The sequence below is a fragment of the Pseudophryne corroboree genome, chromosome 2 (genome assembly GCF_028390025.1).
Source record: "Pseudophryne corroboree isolate aPseCor3 chromosome 2, aPseCor3.hap2, whole genome shotgun sequence".
NCBI lineage: Eukaryota > Metazoa > Chordata > Amphibia > Anura > Myobatrachidae > Pseudophryne > Pseudophryne corroboree.
The window spans coordinates 691,829,171-691,853,826 of NC_086445.1; the positions used below are offsets into that span (position 1 = coordinate 691,829,171).

General features: G+C 46.2%; 1 protein-coding gene across 7 annotated transcripts in view; it reads left to right on the forward strand.

Annotated features, from left to right (window-relative positions):
- Positions 1 to 7,607, forward strand: part of NFYA (nuclear transcription factor Y subunit alpha) — a 103,072-nt gene extending 95,465 nt beyond the window's left edge. For all 7 annotated transcript variants that reach the window (XM_063955211.1, XM_063955214.1, XM_063955215.1 and 4 more), the window contains 2 exons: positions 6,274 to 6,315; positions 6,388 to 7,607. In XM_063955211.1, coding sequence (XP_063811281.1) covers positions 6,274 to 6,291 — 18 coding nt within the window. In that variant the 3' untranslated portion in view covers positions 6,292 to 6,315; positions 6,388 to 7,607. The remainder of the gene's footprint in view (positions 1 to 6,273; positions 6,316 to 6,387) is intronic.
- The last annotated feature ends 17,049 nt before the right edge of the window (positions 7,608 to 24,656 follow it).

Genomic DNA, 24,656 nt, shown 5'->3' on the forward strand with positions numbered 1-24,656 from the left:
CTCTTTAGATTGCAGTCGTCCTGGTTACTCGGTCTTTCCAGATTTCTCCAAAATTCCAGTACACCAACCAGGATATGGAAAACAAATGTATTGATAATAATAGTGTAATATTTCCACTATGTGGAGTGATAGTGCTGATAATGATTAGTGCAGTGAATGCTCTTAGTGTAGATACACCTTGTGCAGATAGGGAGTGTCAAGTAGTGTCCTTAGCCAGAAGGAAGAAATAATGTATAATAATACCGTCAGTGTTTATATTTCTCGCATGTAGTGAATTCTCGGCTAAGATCTTCTCCTGGATTGCTGGAGACACCTTAAAAATGGAACTCCCAACAAGTGGGAATAATGCCCATAGTGTAGTATTTATATAAAAAAATTTTTTTAATATAACACAGACAATAAACACAATAAAAGATAGGTGGACCCGTACAATATAAAAAGTAATAAAAGCTTATCTGCTTATCCTTGAGGAGGAGTGGATAATGTAACCAACGCGTTTCGTCCTCTGCGTTTTTTACTAGGACTTCATCAAGGGGTCCTAGTAAAAAACGCAGAGGACGAAACGCGTTGGTTACATTATCCACTCCTCAAGGATAAGCAGATAAGCTTTTATTACTTTTTATATTGTACGGGTCCACCTATCTTTTATTGTGTTTATTGTCTGTGTTATATTAAAAATTTTTTTTATATAAATACTACACTATGGGCGTTATTCCCACTTGTTGGGAGTTTCATTTTTAAGGTGTCTCCAGCAATCCAGGAGAAGATCTTAGCTGAGAATTCACTACATGCGAGAAATATAAATACCGACGGTATTATTATACATTATTTCTTCCTTCTGGCTAAGGACACTACTTGACACTCCCTATCTGCACAAGGTGTATCTACACTATTTGATGCATGCTTTTAAATAGCATTCACTGCACTAATCATTATCAGCACTATCACTCCACATAGTGGAAATACTACACTATTATTATCAATACACTTGTTTTCCATATCCTGGTTGGTGTACTGGAATTTTGGAGAAATCTGGAAAGACCGAGTAACCAGGACGACTGCAATCTAAAGAGACACTACTTTTGAGCCGAAATCCTATTGGTTTCCGGTACGCATATTAATTTACCATCCATACTAGGAAAATTTGAATCACTGAAGGCGCTGGGACCTACCACTTTTTTTTTAATATATATATATATATATATATATATAGCAAGAAAAAACGGCTGGCACTCAGAGACTTAAAAAAACCAATCAGACTACGTGGTTAATAGCCAACGTTTCAGGGTATAACCCTTTTATCAAGACAACCAAATAGTACAGTACACAAGAGATTTATAACTTACCAAACACCTCGTGAACAATCCAGCCACGGCGCCCGCAGGGACCCGATGACGTCATTGGCGCTGGCCAGCGCCGGCGACCCGGCATCAGAGGGGGGCGTGGTGGATGACGTACATAGTGAACCCGTCACCAAGGAGACCAGAATACAAAAACGGCTGTGGGAGAAAATGTAAACAATGACTAGTACTTAACCAGAATTCGGCTGTGCAAGATACTGTTAGTAAGAGAGGACAAATAACTCCAATCCAGTCAGCCATTGAGCAAAATATAAATCGTGTATGTCTGCAATGAGTTTAACTGTAGTAAATGAATCACTAAAACATGTGACAATTGGCTGTGCTGTTTACGCCTCAAAGCCCCTGGATCTTAAATATGCTAAAGACTAAACTGTATATAAACAGATTAAACAGAAAAGTGATCACATAGTAATCTAACACATGAGATAAGTGTGATGTCAGAGAAAACACGTATAAGAAAGAACGTCATTCAGTCCCAGAGGTTTCACAGTCTGCAGCGTATGGATCCAATTGGCCTCTTTCTGTAATAGCTTACGATCTCTGTTACCTCCTCTCGGGGATTCTGGCACTCCATCGATAATTTTATAACGGATGGAAGAGATGCTGTGGGAGAAAATGTAAACAATGACTAGTACTTAACCAGAATTCGGCTGTGCAAGATACTGTTAGTAAGAGAGGACAAATAACTCCAATCCAGTCAGCCATTGAGCAAAATATAAATCGTGTATGTCTGCAATGAGTTTAACTGTAGTAAATGAATCACTAAAACATGTGACAATTGGCTGTGCTGTTTACGCCTCAAAGCCCCTGGATCTTAAATATGCTAAAGACTAAACTGTATATAAACAGATTAAACAGAAAAGTGATCACATAGTAATCTAACACATGAGATAAGTGTGATGTCAGAGAAAACACGTATAAGAAAGAACGTCATTCAGTCCCAGAGGTTTCACAGTCTGCAGCGTATGGATCCAATTGGCCTCTTTCTGTAATAGCTTACGATCTCTGTTACCTCCTCTCGGGGATTCTGGCACTCCATCGATAATTTTATAACGGATGGAAGAGATGCTGTGGTTGAATTCTTTAAAATGTCGGGCTACAGGCTGGTCCCCTCCTCGACTTTCTATAGCAGAATTCAAGATCAAGAAAGCTTATACATGTACAAGTCGGTATGTTATCTATTACATCAAGTGCCCATGTGGCCTATTATACATTGGAAAGACCATTCGTCAATTCAAGGAAAGAATAGCTTTACACCGATCAAGTATAAGAGCTGCTATAGAAAGTCGAGGAGGGGACCAGCCTGTAGCCCGACATTTTAAAGAATTCAACCACAGCATCTCTTCCATCCGTTATAAAATTATCGATGGAGTGCCAGAATCCCCGAGAGGAGGTAACAGAGATCGTAAGCTATTACAGAAAGAGGCCAATTGGATCCATACGCTGCAGACTGTGAAACCTCTGGGACTGAATGACGTTCTTTCTTATACGTGTTTTCTCTGACATCACACTTATCTCATGTGTTAGATTACTATGTGATCACTTTTCTGTTTAATCTGTTTATATACAGTTTAGTCTTTAGCATATTTAAGATCCAGGGGCTTTGAGGCGTAAACAGCACAGCCAATTGTCACATGTTTTAGTGATTCATTTACTACAGTTAAACTCATTGCAGACATACACGATTTATATTTTGCTCAATGGCTGACTGGATTGGAGTTATTTGTCCTCTCTTACTAACAGTATCTTGCACAGCCGAATTCTGGTTAAGTACTAGTCATTGTTTACATTTTCTCCCACAGCCGTTTTTGTATTCTGGTCTCCTTGGTGACGGGTTCACTATGTACGTCATCCACCACGCCCCCCTCTGATGCCGGGTCGCCGGCGCTGGCCAGCGCCAATGACGTCATCGGGTCCCTGCGGGCGCCGTGGCTGGATTGTTCACGAGGTGTTTGGTAAGTTATAAATCTCTTGTGTACTGTACTATTTGGTTGTCTTGATAAAAGGGTTATACCCTGAAACGTTGGCTATTAACCACGTAGTCTGATTGGTTTTTTTAAGTCTCTGAGTGCCAGCCGTTTTTTCTTGCTATTTACTGATATCAGCTGGTAGGGCACCGGAGCAGCTTTTGTTTTTTTAAAACAGAGTGCTGAACACCACCACATCATATATATATATATATATATATATATATATATATATATTCAATGCAAACAAGGTCCCTGGCACTCCGGACTTGCGTACACCTTGCTCCGGTTACCTCCCTGCAGATCACCGTCTGTATATGTATCCTTTGTATGGGCGGCACTCAGAGACTTTCACCAGGCAAGTTAAGTGCAAAAAAGACCCCACTGGGCCGTTTTAATAGTAGCGTTTCGGGGTATTATCTGAGGAAGGGGATAATACCCCGAAACGCTACTATTAAATCGGCCCAGTGGGGTCTTTTTTGCACCTGGTGAAAGTCTCTGAGTGCCGCCCATACAAAGGAGATATATATATATATATATATATATATATATATATATATATATATATATATTTTATTAAGGTGTATTGGAAACATAAATTGTGTGAATGTACACACACTTTGTTTATTGCACAAATATGAAAAATATTAGTTGTGGCCCTGGTAAGTGGGGGTAGATGAAGCTATGAAGCTCAAAGCTTACAAAAAAAGTACTCTATATAGACCGTATAAGGCAAAAGTAGGCCAAAAAAAATCAGTCGTGTTAACTTTTTTCTGGAATCCAACTGCCCATATCTATAAAGTAAAACATTAATTTAGTATGACATTGGTATAGCTAACTATCCAAGTGGACACAATCATAAAATAAACTTTAAAGTGACATCGTTCCTGTGATAATGTCATCTAAAATTTCCTTCGGAAATAGTGTGTTAAATTTTCTACCATACTTTTTGAAGTCCAATAGCAAAAAAAGCATAACCGATTTTGCAGACTATAAACTACAACATTTTTTTTTTATTTTTTAAATCTGGATAGGCATTTTGCCTCCAAAAGTATAAAACAGGCTTTAAATTTAAGTCACTTCAGTTTCTACATAATTTTGTGGGAAAATAATGATAAATAAGCCCCTTGATATTTTTCCAGAACTTTGAATAATTGTGTCTTTGTATTTGTTATCAAACAATTGCCCCTTTATAGAACTTAAATGTTCATATTTTCATCAATTATGACCTTGTGATTTTTTTTTTAATGTAACTGTTATATTCCATTAAGTTGTTACGGCATTTGGAAACCATAACATGCAGCACTGTGAAAAGATTTTAGGCAGGTGTGGAAAAAATGTGGCAAATTAAGAATGCTTTCAAAAATAGAAGTGTTCATAGTATGTTTTTGTCAATTTACAAAATTCAAAGTGAATAAACAGAAGAGAAATCTAAATCAAAACAATATTTGGTGTGACCACCCTTTTCCTGCAAAACAGCATCAATTTGTCTAGGTTCACTTGCACACAGTTTTTGAAGGAACTCAGCAGGGAGGTTTTTCCAAACATCTTGGAGAACTAACCACAGATATTCTTTGGATGTAGGCTTGGTCACATCCTGTCTCTTCATGTAATCCCAGGCAGACTCAATGATGATGAGATCAGGGCTCTGTGGGGGGTCATATAATCACTTCCAGGACTCCTTGTTTTTCTTTACGCTGGAGACCGTTCTTAAGGACAGTGTATGTTTGGAGTTGTTGTCCTGCTGCACAATAAATATGGAGATAATCAGATGCCTCCCTGATGGTATTGCATGATTGATAAGTACTTGCCCATATTTCTTAGCATTGAAACACAAAGAAAAGGGTAACATTGGTGACCGTAGATGCAATGTTCAGCCAAGGTAACTTAATGCATCAGATGAAGGACCCCACATGCCTACTTCCCCTCGAAGCCTGAAGATGTCCAGCATTGCAGTCTGCTCATAACTGGCAGATACCAGTGGGACCCAGATACATCCATCTACCGTTCTGAGAAGTCTGTCCAGAAGTGGTCTTCATGGAAGAATTGCGGCCAAAAAACTATACCTTCGACTTGGAAACAAGGACAAGCGACTCAACTATGCACAAAAACATAGGAGCTAGGGATGCAGAAAAATGGCAGCAGGCGCTCTGGACTGAGGAGTCAAAATGTTAAATATTTGGCTGTAACGGAAGGTAGTTTGTTCACCGAAGGCTTGGAGAGCAGTACAATAATGAATGTCTGCAGGCAACAATGAAGCATGGTGGAGGTTCCTTGCAAGTTTGGGGCTGCATTTCAACAAATGAAGGGATTTGGTCAGGATTAATGGTGTTCTCAATGCTGACAAATACAGGCAGGTACTTATCGATCATGCAGTACCATCAGGGAGGCATCTGATTGTATCCAAATTTATTCTGCAGAAGGACAACGACCCCAAACATACAGCCAATATCCTTAAAAACAATCTACAGCATAACGAAGAACAAGGAGTCCTAGAAGTGATTTGACCACCACAGAGCCCTGATCTCAATATCAAGTCTGTTTCAAGGTAACATGAAGAGACGAAAGGATTTGAGCAAGCCTACATCCACAGTAAATCTGTGGTTAGTTCTCCAAGATACTTGGAAAAACCTCCCTGTCGAGTTCCTTCAAAAACTGTGCGTGCAAGTGTACCTAGACAAATTGATGCTGTTTTGAAGGCAAAGGGTGGTCACACCAAATATGGATTTGATTTAGATTTCTCTTCTGTTTATTGACTTTGCATTTTGTTGATTGTTAAAAATAAATTAACACTTCTATTTTGGAAAGCATTCTTACTTTGCAGCATTTTTTCCACACCTGCCTAAAACGTTTGCACAGTCCTGTACATGTGCGTTGTAGTATGAAGCTAGTATTAAATAAAGTTGCCAGCCTTTTCTACATAATTTGTGTTTTTTATGTTCCAGGAAGTGGAGTTTCATTAAACACAAGATGGAGCCGATATTACGGTAAACACATTTCTAAAGGCATCTTAGTTGTTCTGTGTGTAAGGTTATGTTCTAATTTCCCTGTCTTTACAGGATTCATCTCAGGGAAGAGATGTTTACAAAGATGATGCAACCACTCTAGCGACATCCTGAACACAGCAGAGATTAAGCCAGAGCAACCACCTTATTACTTCCAGTCTGTCAGATTTATAACTTTCCTCAACACAGGTTTAACCAGAAGGAGCCATACCCTTAAAGTGCACCTGTCATCAAGAATTAACATACTCTTGTTTAATATTCCATTACGAATTCTGTATCATGCTAGCTATTTGTTCCATAATTGTCCATTATGAATTCTGTATCATACTAGCTATTTGTTCCACAATTGCCTACTTGTTACATAACTATCTGTCTTCTGTTCCTCCTTTACCACTGGCACTGTATGTAAATTGGCGGGAGGAGCCCCTCATCTAGTAGATGAAAAGGAATAGACTGAAAATCTAACCAAAAAGTCACTGTTTTTAAACGTTGAAAGCATCAAATTAATATTTACCTAGTTTAGGACTATTACTTGATTGTATGAACGGATGACGCACCCACTCTATATTCTCACATTGCATTTTGCCCATGCACGGAGACACGTTCCTTTATGTGGGATAATGAAGTTTTAGTCATTACTATATTCTGTCCAAGCTCACGTTTCATTTTCTGCAAGGAAATTATGTAAACGTTTGTTCGCTGTTAAAGCAACAACTACCATCTGCCAATTAAAGTTTGTAGGTGAATTTTATACAAACTTTATAATGAGACTAGGTATTTTGTAAAAATATATATTAGTTTTAGGGGCCTTTATTTGTGTTGGTGATATGAATTTTAATGGCCAAAGTGTTGGGAGTTTAAGGTGATGTATGGTTAATTAGCTACTTATTGTAAAACTGACTTGCAATATTTAACCCTCTTTTCCTTCCGTACTCTGAGCTTTCACTTAATTGGTTCTTCTCTGAAGTACATTTATTATACAATGTAGTTTTGTTTTTGTTTTTTAATGCTCACAGATATCTCTACACTTTGCATGTGGGAATGTTATATATCTGACTAGGTGTATGTCTGGAAACAATAGGACAGACATGAATTGTGAATTTGTTACTTAACAAAATATTTGTACATATCTTTTTTTTTTGTTTTGTTTTCTTTTATATGATGTTTTTCAGATGGGTTTTATTTGTTTTTGTTTTTTTTCCCAATTAGCTGTATTTGTAAGTACTGTGTACCTCGCCCAGCTAATAAAAACTTTATAAACTGGTTGATTTAAATTTGCTGTTTAATATGGTTTATAACTGTGTGTGCATTATACACTGCTCAAAAAAATAAAGGGAACACTTAACACAATGTAACTCCAAGTCAATCACACTTCTGTGAAATCAAACTGTCCACTTAGGAAGCAACACTGATTGACAATCAATTTCACATGCTGTTGTGCAAATGGAATAGACAACAGGTGGAAATTCTAGGCAATTAGCAAGACACCCCCAATAAAGGAGTTGTTCTGCAGGTGGTGACCACAGACCACTTCTCAGCTCCTATGCTTTCTGGCTAATGTTTTTTGGTCACTTTTGAAAGCTGGCGGTGCTTTCACTCTCGTGGTAGCATGAGACGGAGTCTACAACCCACACAAGTGGCTCAGGTAGTGCAGCTCATCCAGGATGGCACATCAATGCGAGCTGTGGCAAGAAGATTTGCTGTGTCTGTCAGCGTAGTGTCCAGAGCATGGAGGCGCTACCAGGAGACAGGACAGTACATCAGGAGACCTGGAGGAGGCCGTAGGACGGCAACAACCCAGGAGCAGGACCGCTACCTCCGGCTTTGTGCAAGGAGGAACAGGAGGAGCACTGCCAGAGCCCTGCAAAATGACCTCCAGCAAGCCACAAATGTGCTACTCAAACGATCAGAAACAGACTTTAAAAAGGGTGGTATGAGGGCCCGACGTCCACAGGTGGGGGTTGTGCTTACAGACCAACATTGTGCAGGATGTTTGGCATTTGCCAGAGAACACCAGGATTGGCAGATTCGCCACTGGCGCCCTGTGCTCTTCACAGATGAAAGCAGGTTCTCACTGAGCACATGTGAGTCTGGTGACGCCAAGGAGAACGTTCTGCCTGCAACATCCTCCAGCATCACCGGTTTGGCAGTGGGTCAGTAATGGTGTGGGGTGGCATTTCTTTGGGGGGGCCGCACAGCCCTCCATGTGCTCGCCAGAGGTAGCCTGTCTGCCATTAGGTACCGAGATGAGATCCTCAGACCCCTTGTGAGACCATATGCTGGTGCGGTTGGCCCTGGGTTCCTCCTAATACAAGACAATGCTAGACCTCATGTGGCTGGAGTGTGTCAGCAGTTCCTGCAAGACCAAGGCATTGATGCTATGGACTGGCCCGCCCGTTCCCCAGACCTGAATCCAATTGAGCACATCTGGGACATCATGTCTCGCTCCATTCACCAACGCCACGTTGCACCACAGACTGTCCAGGAGTTGGCGGATGCTTTAGTCCAGGTCTGGGAGGAGATCACTCAGGACACCATCCGCCACCTCATCAGGAGCATGCCCAGGTGTTGTAGGGAGGTCATACAGGCACGTGGAGGCCACACACACTACTGAGCCTCATTTTGACTTGTTTTAAGGACATTACATCAAAGTTGGATCAGCCTGGAGTGTGTTTTTCCACTATAATTTTGAGTGTGACTCCAAATCCAGACTTCCACGGGTTAATAAATTTGATTTCCATGGATAATTTTTGTGTGATTTTGTTGTCAGCACATTCAACTATGTAAAGAACAAAGTATTTAATAAGAATGTTTCATTCATTCAGATATAGGATGTGTTATTTTAGTGTTCCCTTTATTTTTTTGAGCAGTGTATATAGCAAGCAGGAGAGACTGTCTGACTCCTCCATGTCATTGGCACTCTGTATTCAGAGAGAGATGGCAAGGGTTTGATATACTATTTTGACAGTGATCACATCGACCTGAGAGACTGTGATAAATTACAAATGACTTGTCGACACATACCTGTGTGTTTGCGACTGCATACTTATAGCAGTGTGAATAATCACATGAAGAGAGGCCCAAACAATTTGATGACCAAAACAAGCATGTAATAGTTATTGTAAAGCCTGCAGATTTTATGGGGGAATTCGATTATCTGCGGTATATGCCCCACAGCTAATTGATCGCACTGCTCGATTCAGATAGCGCTGCCCAATCAAGCTCCATGGTACACCCTATGACTAGTTCAATTCCTCACCTATGTATTGGGGTAGAATTGTGTTCATGGGCAGATTAGATGGGCTAAGTGGTTCTTATGTACCGTAAAATTCTATGTCTCTAGGTTCATGAACCATAGAAGTGTAGTGTATAGTAGCTGGCCCAACAAGTTTACACTGCAAAAACAGTCGTACCATAAACGGGTAAGACATTTTATGTAGTTAGACGACAGTATGTATCCATTCTGATAACATACAAAATAGGATTTTGGTACCTACCTACCGGTAAATCCTTTTCTCTGACGTCCTAGTGGATGCTGGGGACTCCGAAAGGACCATGGGGAACAGCGGCTCCGCAGGAGACTGGGCACAAAAGTAAAAGCTTTAGGACTACCTGGTGTGCACTGGCTCCTCCCCCTATGACCCTCCTCCAAGCCTCTGTTAGATTTTTGTGCCCGAACGAGAAGGGTGCATACTAAGGGGCTCTCCTGAGCTGCTTAGAGTAAAAGTTTAAAGTAGGTTTTTTATTTTCAGTGAGACCTGCTGGCAACAGGCTCACTGCACCGAGGGACTAAGGGGAGAAGAAGCGAACTCACCTGCGTGCAGAGTGGATTGGGCTTCTTAGGCTACTGGACATTAGCTCCAGAGGGACGATCACAGGCCCAGCCATGGATGGGTCCCAGAGCCGCGCCGCCGGCCCCCTTACAGAGCCAGAAGACTGAAGAGGTCCGGAAAATCGGCGGCAGAAGACGTCCTGTCTTCAATAAGGTAGCGCACAGCACCGCAGCTGTGCGCCATTGCTCTCAGCACACTTCACACTCCGGTCACTGAAAGTGCAGGGCGCTGGGGGGGGCGCCCTGAGACGCAATAAAAACACCTTATTTGGCAAAAAATACATCACATATAGCTCCTGGGCTATATGGATGCATTTAACCCCTGCCAATTTTTCCTTAAAAAAGCGGGAGAAAGGCTCCGCCCCCTTCTCGGCGGCCTATCTCCTCAGCACACTGGCGCCATTTTTTCCTCACAGCTCCGTTGGAGGAAGGCTCCCTGACTCTCCCCTGCAGTCCTGCACTACAGAAACAGGGTAAAACAAGAGAGGGGGGGCACTAATTTGGCAGATAAATATATACAGCAGCTATATCAGGGAAAAACACTTATATAAGGTTATCCCTATATATATATAGCGCTCTGGTGTGTGCTGGCAAACTCTCCCTCTGTCTCCCCAAAGGGCTAGTGGGGTCCTGTCCTCTATCAGAGCATTCCCTGTGTGTGTGCTGTGTGTCGGTACGTTGTGTCGACATGTATGAGGAGGAAAATGGTGTGGAGGCGGAGCAATTGCCTGTGTTAGTGATGTCACCCCCTAGGGAGTCGACACCTGACTGGATGGTCTTATGGAAAGAATTACGTGATAGTGTCGGCACGTTACAAAAGACTGTTGACGACATGAGACAGCCGGCAAATCAGTTAATACCTGTACAGGCGTCTCAAACACCGTCAGGGGCTCTAAAGCGCCCGTTACCTCAGGTGGTCGACACAGACACGGACACTGACTCCAGTGTAGACGGTGAGGAAACAAACGTATTTTCCAGTAGGGCCACACGTTACATGATCACGGCAATGAAGGAGGTTTTGAACATTTCTGATACTACAAGTACCACAAAAAAGGGTATTATGTGGGGTGTGAAAAAACTACCCGTAGTTTTTCCTGAATCAGATGAATTAAATGAGGTGTGTGATGAAGCGTGGGTTTCCCCCGATGATAAACTGCTAATTTCTAAAAAATTATTGGCATTATACCCTTTCCCGCCAGAGGTTAGGGCGCGTTGGGAAACACCCCCTAGGGTAGATAAGGCGCTCACACGCTTATCAAAACAAGTGGCGTTACCGTCTCCTGATACGGCCGCCCTCAAGGAACCAGCTGATAGGAAGCTGGAAAATATCCTAAAAAGTATATACACACATACTGGTATTATACTGCGACCAGCAATCGCCTCAGCCTGGATGTGCAGTGCTGGGGTGGCTTGGTCGGATTCCCTGACTGAAAATATTGATACCATGGACAGGGACAATATATTATTGACTATAGAGCATTTAAAGGATGCATTTCTATATATGCGAGATGCACTGAGGGATATTTGCACTCTGGCATCAAGAGTAAGTGCGATGTCCATTTCTGCCAGAAGAGGGTTATGGACGCGACAGTGGTCAGGTGATGCGGATTCCAAACGGCATATGGAAGTATTGCCGTATAAAGGGGAGGAGTTATTTGGGGTCGGTCTATCGGACCTGGTGGCCACGGCAACGGCTGGGAAATCCACCTTTTTACCCCAGGTCACCTCTCAGCAGAAAAAGATACCGTCTTTTCAGGCTCAGTCCTTTCGTCCCCATAAGGGCAAGCGGGCAAAAGGCCACTCATATCTGCCCCGGGGCAGAGGAAGGGGAAAAAGACTGCAGCAGACAGCCTCTTCCCACGAACAGAAGCCCTCCCCCGCTTCTGCCAAGTCCTCAGCATGACGCTGGGGCCTTACAAGCGGACTCAGGCACGGTGGGGGCCCGTCTCAAGAATTTCAGCGCGCAGTGGGCTCACTCGCAAGTGGACCCCTGGATCCTGCAGGTAGTATCTCAGGGGTACAAATTGGAATTCGAGACGTCTCCCCCTCGCCGGTTCCTGAAGTCTGCTTTACCAACGTCTCCCCCCGACAGGGAGGCGGTATTGGAAGCCATTCACAAGCTGTATTCCCAGCAGGTGATAATCAAGGTACCCCTCCTACAACAGGGAAAGGGGTATTATTCCACGCTGTTTGTGGTACCGAAGCCGGACGGCTCGGTGAGACCTATTATAAATCTGAAATCCTTGAACACTTACATAAAAAGGTTCAAGTTCAAGATGGAGTCACTCAGAGCAGTGATAGCGAACCTGGAAGAAGGGGACTATATGGTGTCTCTGGACATCAAGGATGCTTACCTCCATGTCCCAATTTGCCCTTCTCACCAAGGGTACCTCAGGTTTGTGGTACAGAACTGTCACTATCAGTTTCAGACGCTGCCGTTTGGATTGTCCACGGCACCTCGGGTCTTTACCAAGGTAATGGCCGAAATGATGATTCTTCTTCGAAGAAAAGGCGTCTTAATTATCCCTTACTTGGACGATCTCCTGATAAGGGCAAGGTCCAAAGAACAGTTAGAGGTCGGAGTAGCACTATCTCAAGTAGTACTACGACAGCACGGATGGATTCTAAATATTCCAAAATCGCAGCTGATTCCGACGACACGTCTGCTGTTCCTAGGGATGATTCTGGACACAGTACAGAAAAAGGTGTTTCTCCCGGAGGAGAAAGCCAGGGAGTTATCCGACCTAGTCAGGAACCTCCTGAGACCAGGCCAAGTGTCAGTGCATCAATGCACAAGGGTCCTGGGAAAGATGGTGGCTTCTTACGAAGCGATTCCATTCGGCAGATTCCACGCAAGAACTTTTCAGTGGGATCTGCTGGACAAATGGTCAGGATCGCATCTTCAAATGCATCAGCGGATAACCCTGTCTCCAAGGACAAGGGTGTCTCTCCTGTGGTGGTTACAGAGTGCTCATCTCCTAGAGGGCCGCAGATTCGGCATTCAGGATTGGGTCCTGGTGACCACGGATGCCAGCCTGAGAGGCTGGGGAGCAGTCACACAGGGAAAAAATTTCCAGGGCTTGTGGTCAAGCATGGAAACGTCACTTCACATAAATATCCTGGAACTAAGGGCCATTTACAATGCCCTAAGTCAGGCAAGGCCTCTGCTTCAGGGTCAGCCGGTGTTGATACAGTCGGACAACATCACGGCAGTCGCCCACGTAAACAGACAGGGCGGCACAAGAAGCAGGAGGGCAATGACGGAAGTTGCAAGGATTCTTCGCTGGGCGGAAAATCATGTGATAGCACTGTCAGCAGTGTTCATTCCGGGAGTGGACAACTGGGAAGCAGACTTCCTCAGCAGACACGATCTCCACCCGGGGGAGTGGGGACTTCACCCAGAAGTCTTCCACATGATTGTGAACCGTTGGGAAAAACCAAAGGTGGACATGATGGCGTCCCGCCTCAACAAAAAACTGGACAGATATTGCGCCAGGTCAAGGGACCCTCAGGCAATAGCTGTGGACGCTCTGGTAACACCGTGGGTGTACCAGTCAGTGTATGTGTTCCCTCCTCTGCCTCTCATACCCAAGGTACTGAGAATCATAAGAAGGAGAGGAGTAAAGACTATACTCGTGGCTCCGGATTGGCCAAGAAGGACTTGGTACCCGGAACTTCAAGAGATGCTCACGGAAGACCCGTGGCCTCTACCTCTAAGAAAGGACCTGCTCCAGCAGGGACCATGTCTGTTCCAAGACTTACCGCGGCTGCGTTTGACGGCATGGCGGTTGAACGCCGGATCCTGAAGGAAAAAAAGCATTCCGGATGAAGTCATCCCTACCCTGATCAAAGCCAGGAAGGATGTAACTGTGCAACATTATCACCGTATTTGGCATAAATATGTTGCGTGGTGTGAGGCCAGGAAGGCCCCTACAGAGGAATTTCAACTGGGTCGTTTCCTGCATTTCCTGCAAACAGGACTGTCTATGGGCCTAAAATTAGGGTCCATTAAGGTTCAAATTTCGGCCCTGTCAATATTCTTCCAAAAAGAACTAGCTTCAGTTCCTGAAGTTCAGACGTTTGTCAAGGGGGTACTGCATATACAGCCTCCTTTTGTGCCTCCAGTGGCACCTTGGGATCTCAATGTAGTTTTGGGGTTCCTAAAATCACATTGGTTTGAACCACTCACCACTGTGGACTTAAAATATCTCACATGGAAAGTGGTAATGCTGTTAGCCCTGGCTTCAGCCAGGCGTGTATCAGAATTGGCGGCTTTATCCTATAAAAGCCCTTACCTAATTTTTCATACGGATAGGGCAGAATTGAGGACTCGTCCTCAATTTCTCCCTAAGGTGGTTTCAGCTTTTCACTTAAACCAGCCTATTGTGGTGCCTGCGGCTACTAGGGACTTGGAGGATTCCAAGTTGCTGGACGTAGTCAGGGCCCTGAAAATATATGTTTCCAGGACTGCTGGAGTCAGAAAATCTGACTCGCTGTTTATCCTGTATGCACCCAACAAGCTGGGTGCTCCTGCTTCTAAGCAGACGATTGCTCGTTGGATTTGTAGTACAATTCAGCTTGCACATTCTGTGGCAGGCCTGCCACAGCCAAAATCTGTAAAAGCCCATTCCACACGGAAAGTGGGCTCATCTTGGGCGGCTGCCCGAGGGGTCTCGGCTTTACAACTTTGCCGAGCAGCTACTTGGTCAGGGGCAAACACGTTTGCTAAATTCTACAAATTTGATACCCTGGCTGAGGAGGACCTGGAGTTCTCTCATTCGGTGCTGCAGAGTCATCCGCACTCTCCCGCCCATTTGGGAGCTTTGGTATAATCCCCATGGTCCTTTCGGAGTCCCCAGCATCCACTAGGACGTCAGAGAAAATAAGAATTTACTTACCGATAATTCTATTTCTCATAGTCCGTAGTGGATGCTGGGCGCCCATCCCAAGTGCGGATTGTCTGCAATACTTGTACATAGTTATTGTTACAAAAATCGGGTTATTATTGTTGTGAGCCATCTTTTCAGAGGCTCCTCTGTTATCATGCTGTTAACTGGGTTCAAATCACAAGTTGTACGGTGTGATTGGTGTGGCTGGTATGAGTCTTACCCGGGATTCAAAATCCTTCCTTATTGTGTACGCTCGTCCGGGCACAGTATCCTAACTGAGGCTTGGAGGAGGGTCATAGGGGGAGGAGCCAGTGCACACCAGGTAGTCCTAAAGCTTTTACTTTTGTGCCCAGTCTCCTGCGGAGCCGCTATTCCCCCATGGTCCTTTCGGAGTCCCCAGCATCCACTACGGACTATGAGAAATAGAATTATCGGTAAGTAAATTCTTATTTTCTCTGACGTCCTAGTGGATGCTGGGAACTCCGTAAGGACCATGGGGAATAGACGGGCTCCGCAGGAGACTGGGCACTCTAAAAGAAAGATTAGGTACTATCTGGTGTGCACTGGCTCCTCCCTCTATGCCCCTCCTCCAGACCTCAGTTAGAATCTGTGCCCGGCCAGAGCTGGGTGCTCCTAGTGGGCTCTCCTGAGCTTGCTAGAAAGAAAGTACTTGTTAGGTTTTTTATTTTCAGTGAGATCTGCTGGCAACAGACTCACTGCTACGTGGGACTGAGGGGAGAGAAGCAAACCTACCTGCTTGCAGCTAGCTTGTGCTTCTTAGGCTACTGGACACCATTAGCTCCAGAGGGTTCGAACACAGGGCCTGACCTCGATCGTCCGTTCCCGGAGCCGCGCCGCCGTCCCCCTTGCAGAGCCAGAAGACAAGCGATGAAATCGGCGGCAGAAGACTCCTGTCTTCATTAAGGTAGCGCACAGCACCGCAGCTGTGCGCCATTGCTCCCACAGCACACCACACACTCCGGTCACTGTAGGGTGCAATAAAAATACCTTTGGCATAAAAATACACATAATACAGTCTGTGACTGTATATGTGTAAAACCCCTGCCATTTTTAGTCAGAAACAGGACAGAAGCCCGCCGCTGAGGGGGCGGGGCCTTCTCAGCACACCAGCGCCATTTTCTCTTCACAGCTCCGCTGGAAGGAAGCTCCCCAGGCTCTCTCCTGCAGTATCCTGGCACACAAAGGGTGAAAAGAGAGGGAGAGGGGGGGGGGGGGGGGGGGGGCACATAAATTTAGGCGCAAAAATTGTATATACAGCAGCTACTGGGTAAACACTGAGTTGTAGTGTAATCCCTGGGTTATATAGCGCTGGGGTGTGTGCTGGCATACTCTCTCTCTGTCTCTCCAAAGGGCCTGGTGGGGGAACTGTCTTCAAATAGAGCATCCCCTGTGTGTGTGTGGTGTGTCGGTACGCGTGTGTCGACATGTCAGGTAAAAGGCTCCTCTAAGGAGGTGATAGAGCGGATATGTATGTGAGAGGGTGTCTCCGTCGACAACGCCGACACCTGTTTGGATATGTGTAAGTGCTAAGGTGAATTTATTGCACAAATTGTTAGGGAACAGACAGGAAATCTACCCATGTCTGTCCCTATGTCACAGAGACCTTCAGAGTCTCACAATGCTCACTATCCAAAATAACAAACACTGGTATCGACATGGAGTTTAACTCCACTGTCGACTACGATAATGCAAAGTTACAGCCAAGATGGCTAGAAGGTATTCAATATATGATATTGAAATAAAAGATGATTTGCATATCACTGATGACTCATCTGTCCCTGACACGAGAGTACACAGGTTTAAGGGGAAGAATGCTGAGGTAAATTTCCCTCCTCTCATGAGGAAAAAGAGCGGGAATCTCCAGACAAGAGACGGCAGCTTCTCACAAGAGAATTCTCAGGCTGTATCCTTTCCCCACTAGGGCCAGGATGTGTAGAGTGTCTTCCCCTAGGGTGTCCTGTTTGCACAGACGGTAGCACTTGCTATTCTCAGGGATCCTGCAGATAGCGTGCACATTCTAGTATACTACCCAGACCGGCGATTGTGTCGGCATGGGTTTATAGCGCTGTGGCAGCGTGGACAGGTACCTTATCAGCAGAGATTGAGACCCTAGTAAATATATTAAAGATGCTGTCTTAAGTGATAGATCTATAGTTATAAAGCATGCCCAAAGAGACATGAGTATACTGGGTCCTAGAGTCAAAGCTATGTCGATCTCTGCTTGACGTGTCCTGTAGAATATGCATTGGACAGATGATGCCGACTTAAGAGGCATATGGAAGGCTGAGGATTGTGTGGAGAAGGGTTCTCGGGCCTGGTCTCCACAGCTATAGCTGGTAATTCTGCTAGTTTGCCTTATATTCCTGCACAGCCTAAGAAAGCACGACATTATTAAATGCAGCCTTTCGAATAAAGAAACAAGAAAGTCTGAGGTGCGTCCTTTCTTGTCAGAGCCGGGATCAACACAGCTAGTTCCCAGGAACAGAAGTCCTCCCCGGCCCCTACAAAAATCCACCTATGCCGCTGGGGCTCCACAGGCGGAGCTAGGCCCGGTGGGGACACGCCTTCGTAAGTTCAGCCACAAGTGGGTTCACTCCCTGTTAGGTCCCTGGGCAATAGATATTGTGTCTCAGGGATACAAGCTGGACTGCGAGAAGATGCCCCCTCACCGACGGCCCTGCGGGCTTCCCCCCAAGAGGGGGAGCCAGTGTTAACTGCAATTCACAAATTGTATCTTTAACAGGTGGTGGTCAAGGGTCCCCTCCTTCAACAAGAGGGTGTTATTATTCGACCATGTTGTAATCCCGAAACCAGACGGTTCGGTCAGACCCATATTGAATTAAAAATCCCTGAACATATACCTGAGAAGGTTCAAGTTCAAGATGGAATCGCTAAGAGCGGTCAGGGCAAGCCTAAAAAGAGGGAGACTTTATCGTGAATCGGGTCATAAGGGATGCATACCTTCATGTCCCCATTTATCCACCTCATTTGGCGTACCTCAGAATTGCGGTACGGGATTGTCATAACCAAGGTAATGGCGGATAGGATTGTGCTCCTGCGGAAGCAAGGTGTCACTATTATCACGTACTTGGACGATCTCCTCATACAAGCGAGATCAAGAGATCAGTTGCTGAACAGCGTATCACTTTCTCTGGAAGTGTAACGGCAACACGGCTGGATTCTATATATTCCAAAGTCGCAGTTGGTTCCTACAGCTCATCTGCCTCTCCTAGGCACGATCCTAGACACAGACCAGAAAAGGGTTTATCTCCCGATAGAGAGAGCTCAGGAGCTCATGACACTGGTCAGGAATCTATTAAAACCAAAACAGGTGTCAGTGCATCACTGCACTCGAGTCCTGGGAAGGATGGTGGCATCATACGAGGCCATCCCCTTAGGCCATGTGAGGACCTTCCAATGGGACTTACTGGACAAGTGGTCCGGATCACCTCTTCAGATGCATCGGTTAATCACCCTATCCCCCAGGGCCAGGGTGTCTCTCCTGTGGTGGCTGCAGAGTGCTCACCTTCTCGAGGGCCGCAGATTTGGCATTCAGGACTGGATCCTGGTGACCACGGATGCAAGCCTCCGAGGGTGGGGGGCAGTTACACAGGGAAGAAATTTCCAAGGTCTGTGGTCGTCAACAGACTTGCCTTCACATCAATATCCTGGAACTAAGGGCCATATACAACGCCCTAAGTCAAGCGGAGATCCTGCTTCGCGACCAACCGGTTCTGATCCAGTCAAACCGCATGGGTTCATGTAAACCGCCAAGGCGGCACAAGGAGCAGGGTGACGAGGGTAGAAGCCACCAGAATTCTTTGCTGGGCGGAGAATCAAGTAAGCGCACTGTCGGCAGTGTTCGTTTCGGGAGTGGACAACTGGGAAGCAGACTTCCTCAGCAGGCACGACCTCCACCCGGGAAAGTGGGGACTTCATCAGGAAATATTCACGCAGTTTTCAAATTGATGGGAACTGCCTCAGGTGGACTAGATGGCGTCCCACCTCAATAAAAAGCTAAAAAAGGTTTTAAGCCGGGTCAAGGGACCCTCAGGTGATAGCTGTGGTCGCACTAGTAACACCGTGGGTGTTCCAGTCGGGCTATGTATTCCCTCCTCTTCCTCTCATACCCAAGGGCTGAGAATTGTAATAAAAGGAGGAGTGAAAACAATATTCTTTGCTCCGAATGGGCCAAGAAGGACTCGGTACCCGGAGCTGCAAGAAATGCTCTCAGTGGACTCAGGGCTTCTGCCTCTCAGACAGGACATGTTGCAACAGGGGCCCTGTCTGTTCCAAGACTTACCGCGGCTGCATTTGACGGCATGGCGGTTGAACGCCGGATCATAGCGGAAAAGGGCATTCCGGATGCAGTTATTCCTACGCTGATAAAGGCTAGGAAAGACGTGTCAGCAAGACTTTTTCACTGTATATAGCGAAAATAGGTTGCTTGGTGTGAGGCCGGGAAGGCCCTACAGAGGAATTCCAGGGGGGTCGATTCCTGCACTTCCTACAGTCAGGAGTGACTATGGGCCTAAAATTAGGATCCATAAAGGTCAAGATTTCGGCCCTATCCATTTTCTCTCAAAAAGAACTGGCTTCACTGCCTGAAGTTCAGACGTTGTTCCGGGGGTGCTGCATATTCAGCCTCCTTTTGTGGCACCTTGGGATCTTAACGTTGTGTTGGATTTCCTGAAATCCCACTGGTTTGAGCCACTTAAGACCGTGGAGCTAAAATATCTCACGTGGAAAGTGGTCATGCTATTGGCCTTAGCTTCGGCTAGGCGTGTGTCAGAATTGGCGGTTTTGTCATGTAAAAGCCCTTATCTGATCTTCCATATGGACAGGGCAGAATTGAGGACTCGTCCCAATTTCTCCCTAGGGTGGTATCATCGTTTCATTTGAACCAGCCTGTTGTGGTGCCTGCGGCTACTAGGGACTTGGAGGATTCCAAGTTGCTGGACGTAGTCCGGGCTTTGAAAATTTATGTTTCCAGAACGGCGGGAGTCAGAAAGTCTGACTCGCTGTTTATTCTGTATGCAGCCAACAAGGTTGGCGCTCCTGCTTCGAAGCAGACTATTGCTCGCTGGATCTATAGCACGATTCAGCGGGTTCACTCTGCGGCTGGATTGCCGCATCCAAAATCGGTGAAAGGCCATTCCACAAGGAAGGTGGGCTCTTCTTGGGCGGCTGCCCGAGGGGTCTCGGCTTTACAGCTTTGCCGAGCTGCTGCTTGGTCGGGGTCAAACAAGTTTGCTAAGTTTGATACCCTGGCTGAGGAGGACCTTGAGTTTGCTCATTCGGTGCTGCAGAGTCATCTGCACTCTCCCGCCCGTTTGGGAGCTTTGGTATAATCCCCATGGTCCTTACGGAGTTCCCAGCATCCACTAGGACGTCAGAGAAAATAAGAATTTACTCACCGGTAATTCTATTTCTCGTAGTCCGTAGTGGATGCTGGGCGCCCGTCCCAAGTGCGGACTCTCTGCAATACATGTATATAGTTATTGCTTAACTAAAGGGTTATTGTTATGAGCCATCCGTTAAATGAGGCTCAGTTGTTGTTCATACTGTTAACTGGGTATGGTTATCACAAGTTGTACAGTGTGATTGGTGTGGCTGGTATGAGTCTTACCCTGGATTCCAAATCCTTTCCTTGTTGTGTCAGCTCTTCCGGGCACAGTTTCCCTAACTGAGGTCTGGAGGAGGGGCATAGAGGGAGGAGCCAGTGCACACCAGATAGTACCTAATCTTTCTTTTAGAGTGCCCAGTCTCCTGCGGAGCCCGTCTATTCCCCATGGTCCTTACGGAGTTCCCAGCATCCACTACGGACTACGAGAAATAGAATTACCGGTGAGTAAATTCTTATTTTCTCATAGTCCGTAGAGGATGCTGGGGTCCACAGTACCATGAGGTATAGACGAGTCCACCAGGAGCCATTGGCACTTTTAAGAGTTTGAGATTGCGGGCTGGCTCCTCCCTCTATGCCCCTCCTACCAGACTCAGTTTAGAAACTGTGCCCGAGGAGACAACATACTTCGAGAGAAGGATTATACACAGATAGTGGTGAGATTCATACCAGCTCACACATACAAGGCACAACAAGCCAACTAGCTTGAACTACTCAGCAACAGCTGAAACCTTACTTACCAAGTAACAATGCAGTACTCAACTAAAACGAAGTTGTACTGAACCAAATAACATTTGCAGGAAAACGAAGCGCTGGGCAGGTGCCCAGCATCCTCTACGGACTACGACAAAAGGATTTACCTGTAGGCACCAAAATCCTATTTTCTCTTATGTCCTAGAGGATGCTGGGGTCCACATTGGTACCATGGGGATGTACCAAAGCTCCCAGAACGGGAGGACAGCGCGGAGGCTCCTGCAGAACTGATTGACTGAACTTCAGATCATCAGAGGCCAAACTATCGAACTTGTAGGACTTTGCAAACGTGTTTGACCCAGACAAAGTTGCAGCTCGGCAAAGTTGCACTGCCGAGACACCCCGGGCAGCCGCCCAGGAAGACCCCACCTTATGAGTTGAGTGGGCCTTAACAGATTTTGGACACGGCAACCCTGCCATAGAATAAGCGTGCTGGATAGTGAACCTGATCCAGCGAGAGATCGTCTGCTTAGAAGCAGGACACCCAATCTTCTTGGGATCATGTAGGACAAACAGAGTCCGACTTTCTGTGACAAGAAGTTTTCTCCACAAATATCTTCAGAGCCCTTACGACATCCAAGGACTTTGATGTAATTGAGGAGTCGGTAGCCACTAGCACCACAATAGGTTGGTTGATATGAAAAGCCGTCACAACCTTCGGAAGAAACTGCTGACGTGTCCGAAGCTCAGCTCTATCTTCATGGAAGATCAAGTAAGGGCTTTTACAGGATAAAGCTCCCAGCTCGGGCACACTTCTAGCAGTAGCGAAGGCCAACAACATGACCGCTTTCCATGTAAGTAATTTGACCTCTACCTCCTGTAGAGGTTCAAACCAATCCGACTGGAGGAACTGCAACACCATGTTAAGTTACCAAGGTGCAGTAGGTGGTACAAAGGGAGGTTTGATATGCAGAACTCCCTTCAAAAAAGTCTGAACCTCAGGGAGGGCAGCCAGTTGTTTCTGAAAGAAAATGGATAGGGCTGAAATCGACCTTCACAGATCCCAACCTCACCTCAGGCCCATATCCACTCCTGCTTGCAGGAAGAGGAGTAAACGTCCCAGTTGAAACTCCACCGTAGGAAACTTCTTGGACTCACACCAAGAGACATTTCTTCCAAATACGATTGTAATGATAATTCCTACCCTCATACAGGCTAGGAATAACCTTCGGAATGCCCTTCCGAGCAAGAATTAGGTGCTCAACTTCCATGCCATCAAACGTAACCGCGGTAAGTCTCGATTATTCGAACGGCCCCTGCTGCAGCAGGTCCTCCAGAAGAGGAAGAGGCCTCAGCTCTTCTTGCGGTAGGTTCAGAAGATCCGCGTACCAAGCCCTTCTTGGCCAGTCTGGGACAATGAGGATCGCTTGAACCCTTGTTCTCCTTATGAGCTTTAGGATTCTTGGGATGAGTGGGAGTGGTGGAAACATGTACACTTACTGGAACACCCACGGAGACACCAGGGCGTCCACTGCCTGTGGGTCCCTCGACCTGGAACAATAACGCTTAAGCTTCTTGTTGAGACAAGAGGCCATCATATCTGTTTGGGGTAGTCCCCAAAGATCTGTTATTTCCTTGAACACCTCCAGATGTAGACCCCACTCCCCTGGATGGAGAGCGTGTCTGCTGAGGAAGTCTGCTTCCCAGTTGTCTACTCCCGGAATGAAGATGGCTGACAGCGCTAACGTGTGCTTTCTGTCCAGAGGCGTATTCTTGTCACCTCTGACATTTCCGCTCTGCTCTTCGTTCCGCCTTGTCGGTTTATGTAAGCCACTGTTGTTACATTGTCCGACTGCACTTGAATGGCACGTTTTCTTAGATGAGGGGCCGCCTGAAGAAGACCGTTGTAGACTGCTCTCAGTTCCAGGATGTTTATGGGCAGGCCGGTTTCCAGACTTGACCACCGTCCTTGGATGGGTACTCCGTGAGTGACTGCGCCCCAGCCCCGGAGGCTCGCATCCGTGGTTAGAAGTACCCAGTCCTGAATCCCGAACCTGCGGCCCCTTAAGGAGGTGAGGCAATTGGAGCCACCAAAGGCTTGAAATCCTGGCCTTTGGCGACAGACTAATTCGGTGGTGCATGTGGAGGTGAGATCCCGACCACTTGTCCAGGAGATCCAGTTGGAAGGTCCGAGCGTGGAACCTCCCGTACTGGATGTCACCGCCTTTCCCAATAGGCGAATGCATTTTTTAACCGACACCCAGGGTGGCTTCAGGACATCCCGGGCCATAGCTTGTATCACCAACACCTTTTCCTGTGTAAGAAACGCCCTCTGCACTTCCGTATCCAGGATCATTCCCAGAAATGACAACCTCTGGGTTGGTTCCAAATGTGACTTTGGAAGGTTCAGAATCCAACCATGACTCTGGAGCAGTCGTGTTGTGAGAACAATGGACTGCAGCAGCTTCTCCTTGGACAATGCCTTTATTAGCAGATTGTCCTGATATGGAATTATGTTCACACCCTGCTTGCGGAGGAGAATCATCATCTCCGCCATCACCTTGGTAAACACCCTCGGTGCTGTGGAGAGGCCGAATAGCAGGGCCTGGAACTGGAAATGACAGTCCAGCAATGCGAAACGGAGATAAGCCTGATGCGGCAGCCAGATCGGAATGTGGAGGTACGCATCCTTGATATCCAGTGATACCAGGAATTCCCCCTCTTCCAGACCTGATATCACTGCCCTGAGAGACTCCATCTTGAACTTGAACTCCTTCAGAAAGGGGTTCAATGATTTTAGGTTCAGAATGGGCCTGACCGAACCATCCGGTTTCGTTACCACGAAAAGGTTCAAATAGTAACCTTTGTTCAGCCTGTGAGGTGGTACTGGCACAATGACCTGTGCCTCCACCAGCTTTTGGACAGCGTCTTGTAGTACAGTGCTGTCCTCCAACATAGTTGGTAAACCTCACTTGAAAAAGCGATGAGGAGGGAGACTTTGAAATTCCAGCCTGTATCCCTGTGACACAATATCTGCCATCCAGGGCGGACGATACCCAGACATGACTGAAGTGTCTGAGTATCGCTCCCACTGGCACCAACTCCGGGGCGCGCAGTCCACCGTCATGCGGAGGACTTTGGCGTACCCGAAGCAGGCTTTTTGTTCCTGGGAACCTGCAGCGGCAGGTTTCTTGGACTTAACCCGATCTCCCCTAAAGAAGGTTTTGGATGTTCTGACCATTTTAGGCTTGGTAGGGCGAAAGGACTGCGTTGCAGATGAAGAGAGAGATTTCTTCGGAGCAGGTGCTGCTGAGGGAAGAAACGGAGACTTACCCGCTGTAGTCGTGGATATCCACGCGTCTAGAGCTTCTCCAAAGAGAGCCTGACCTGTACAGGGTAGGCACTCCACACTTCTTCTGGAGTCCGCGTAGGCCGACCACTGGCGCAGCCGCAGTCCCCGACGAGCTGAAACAGACATGGAAGA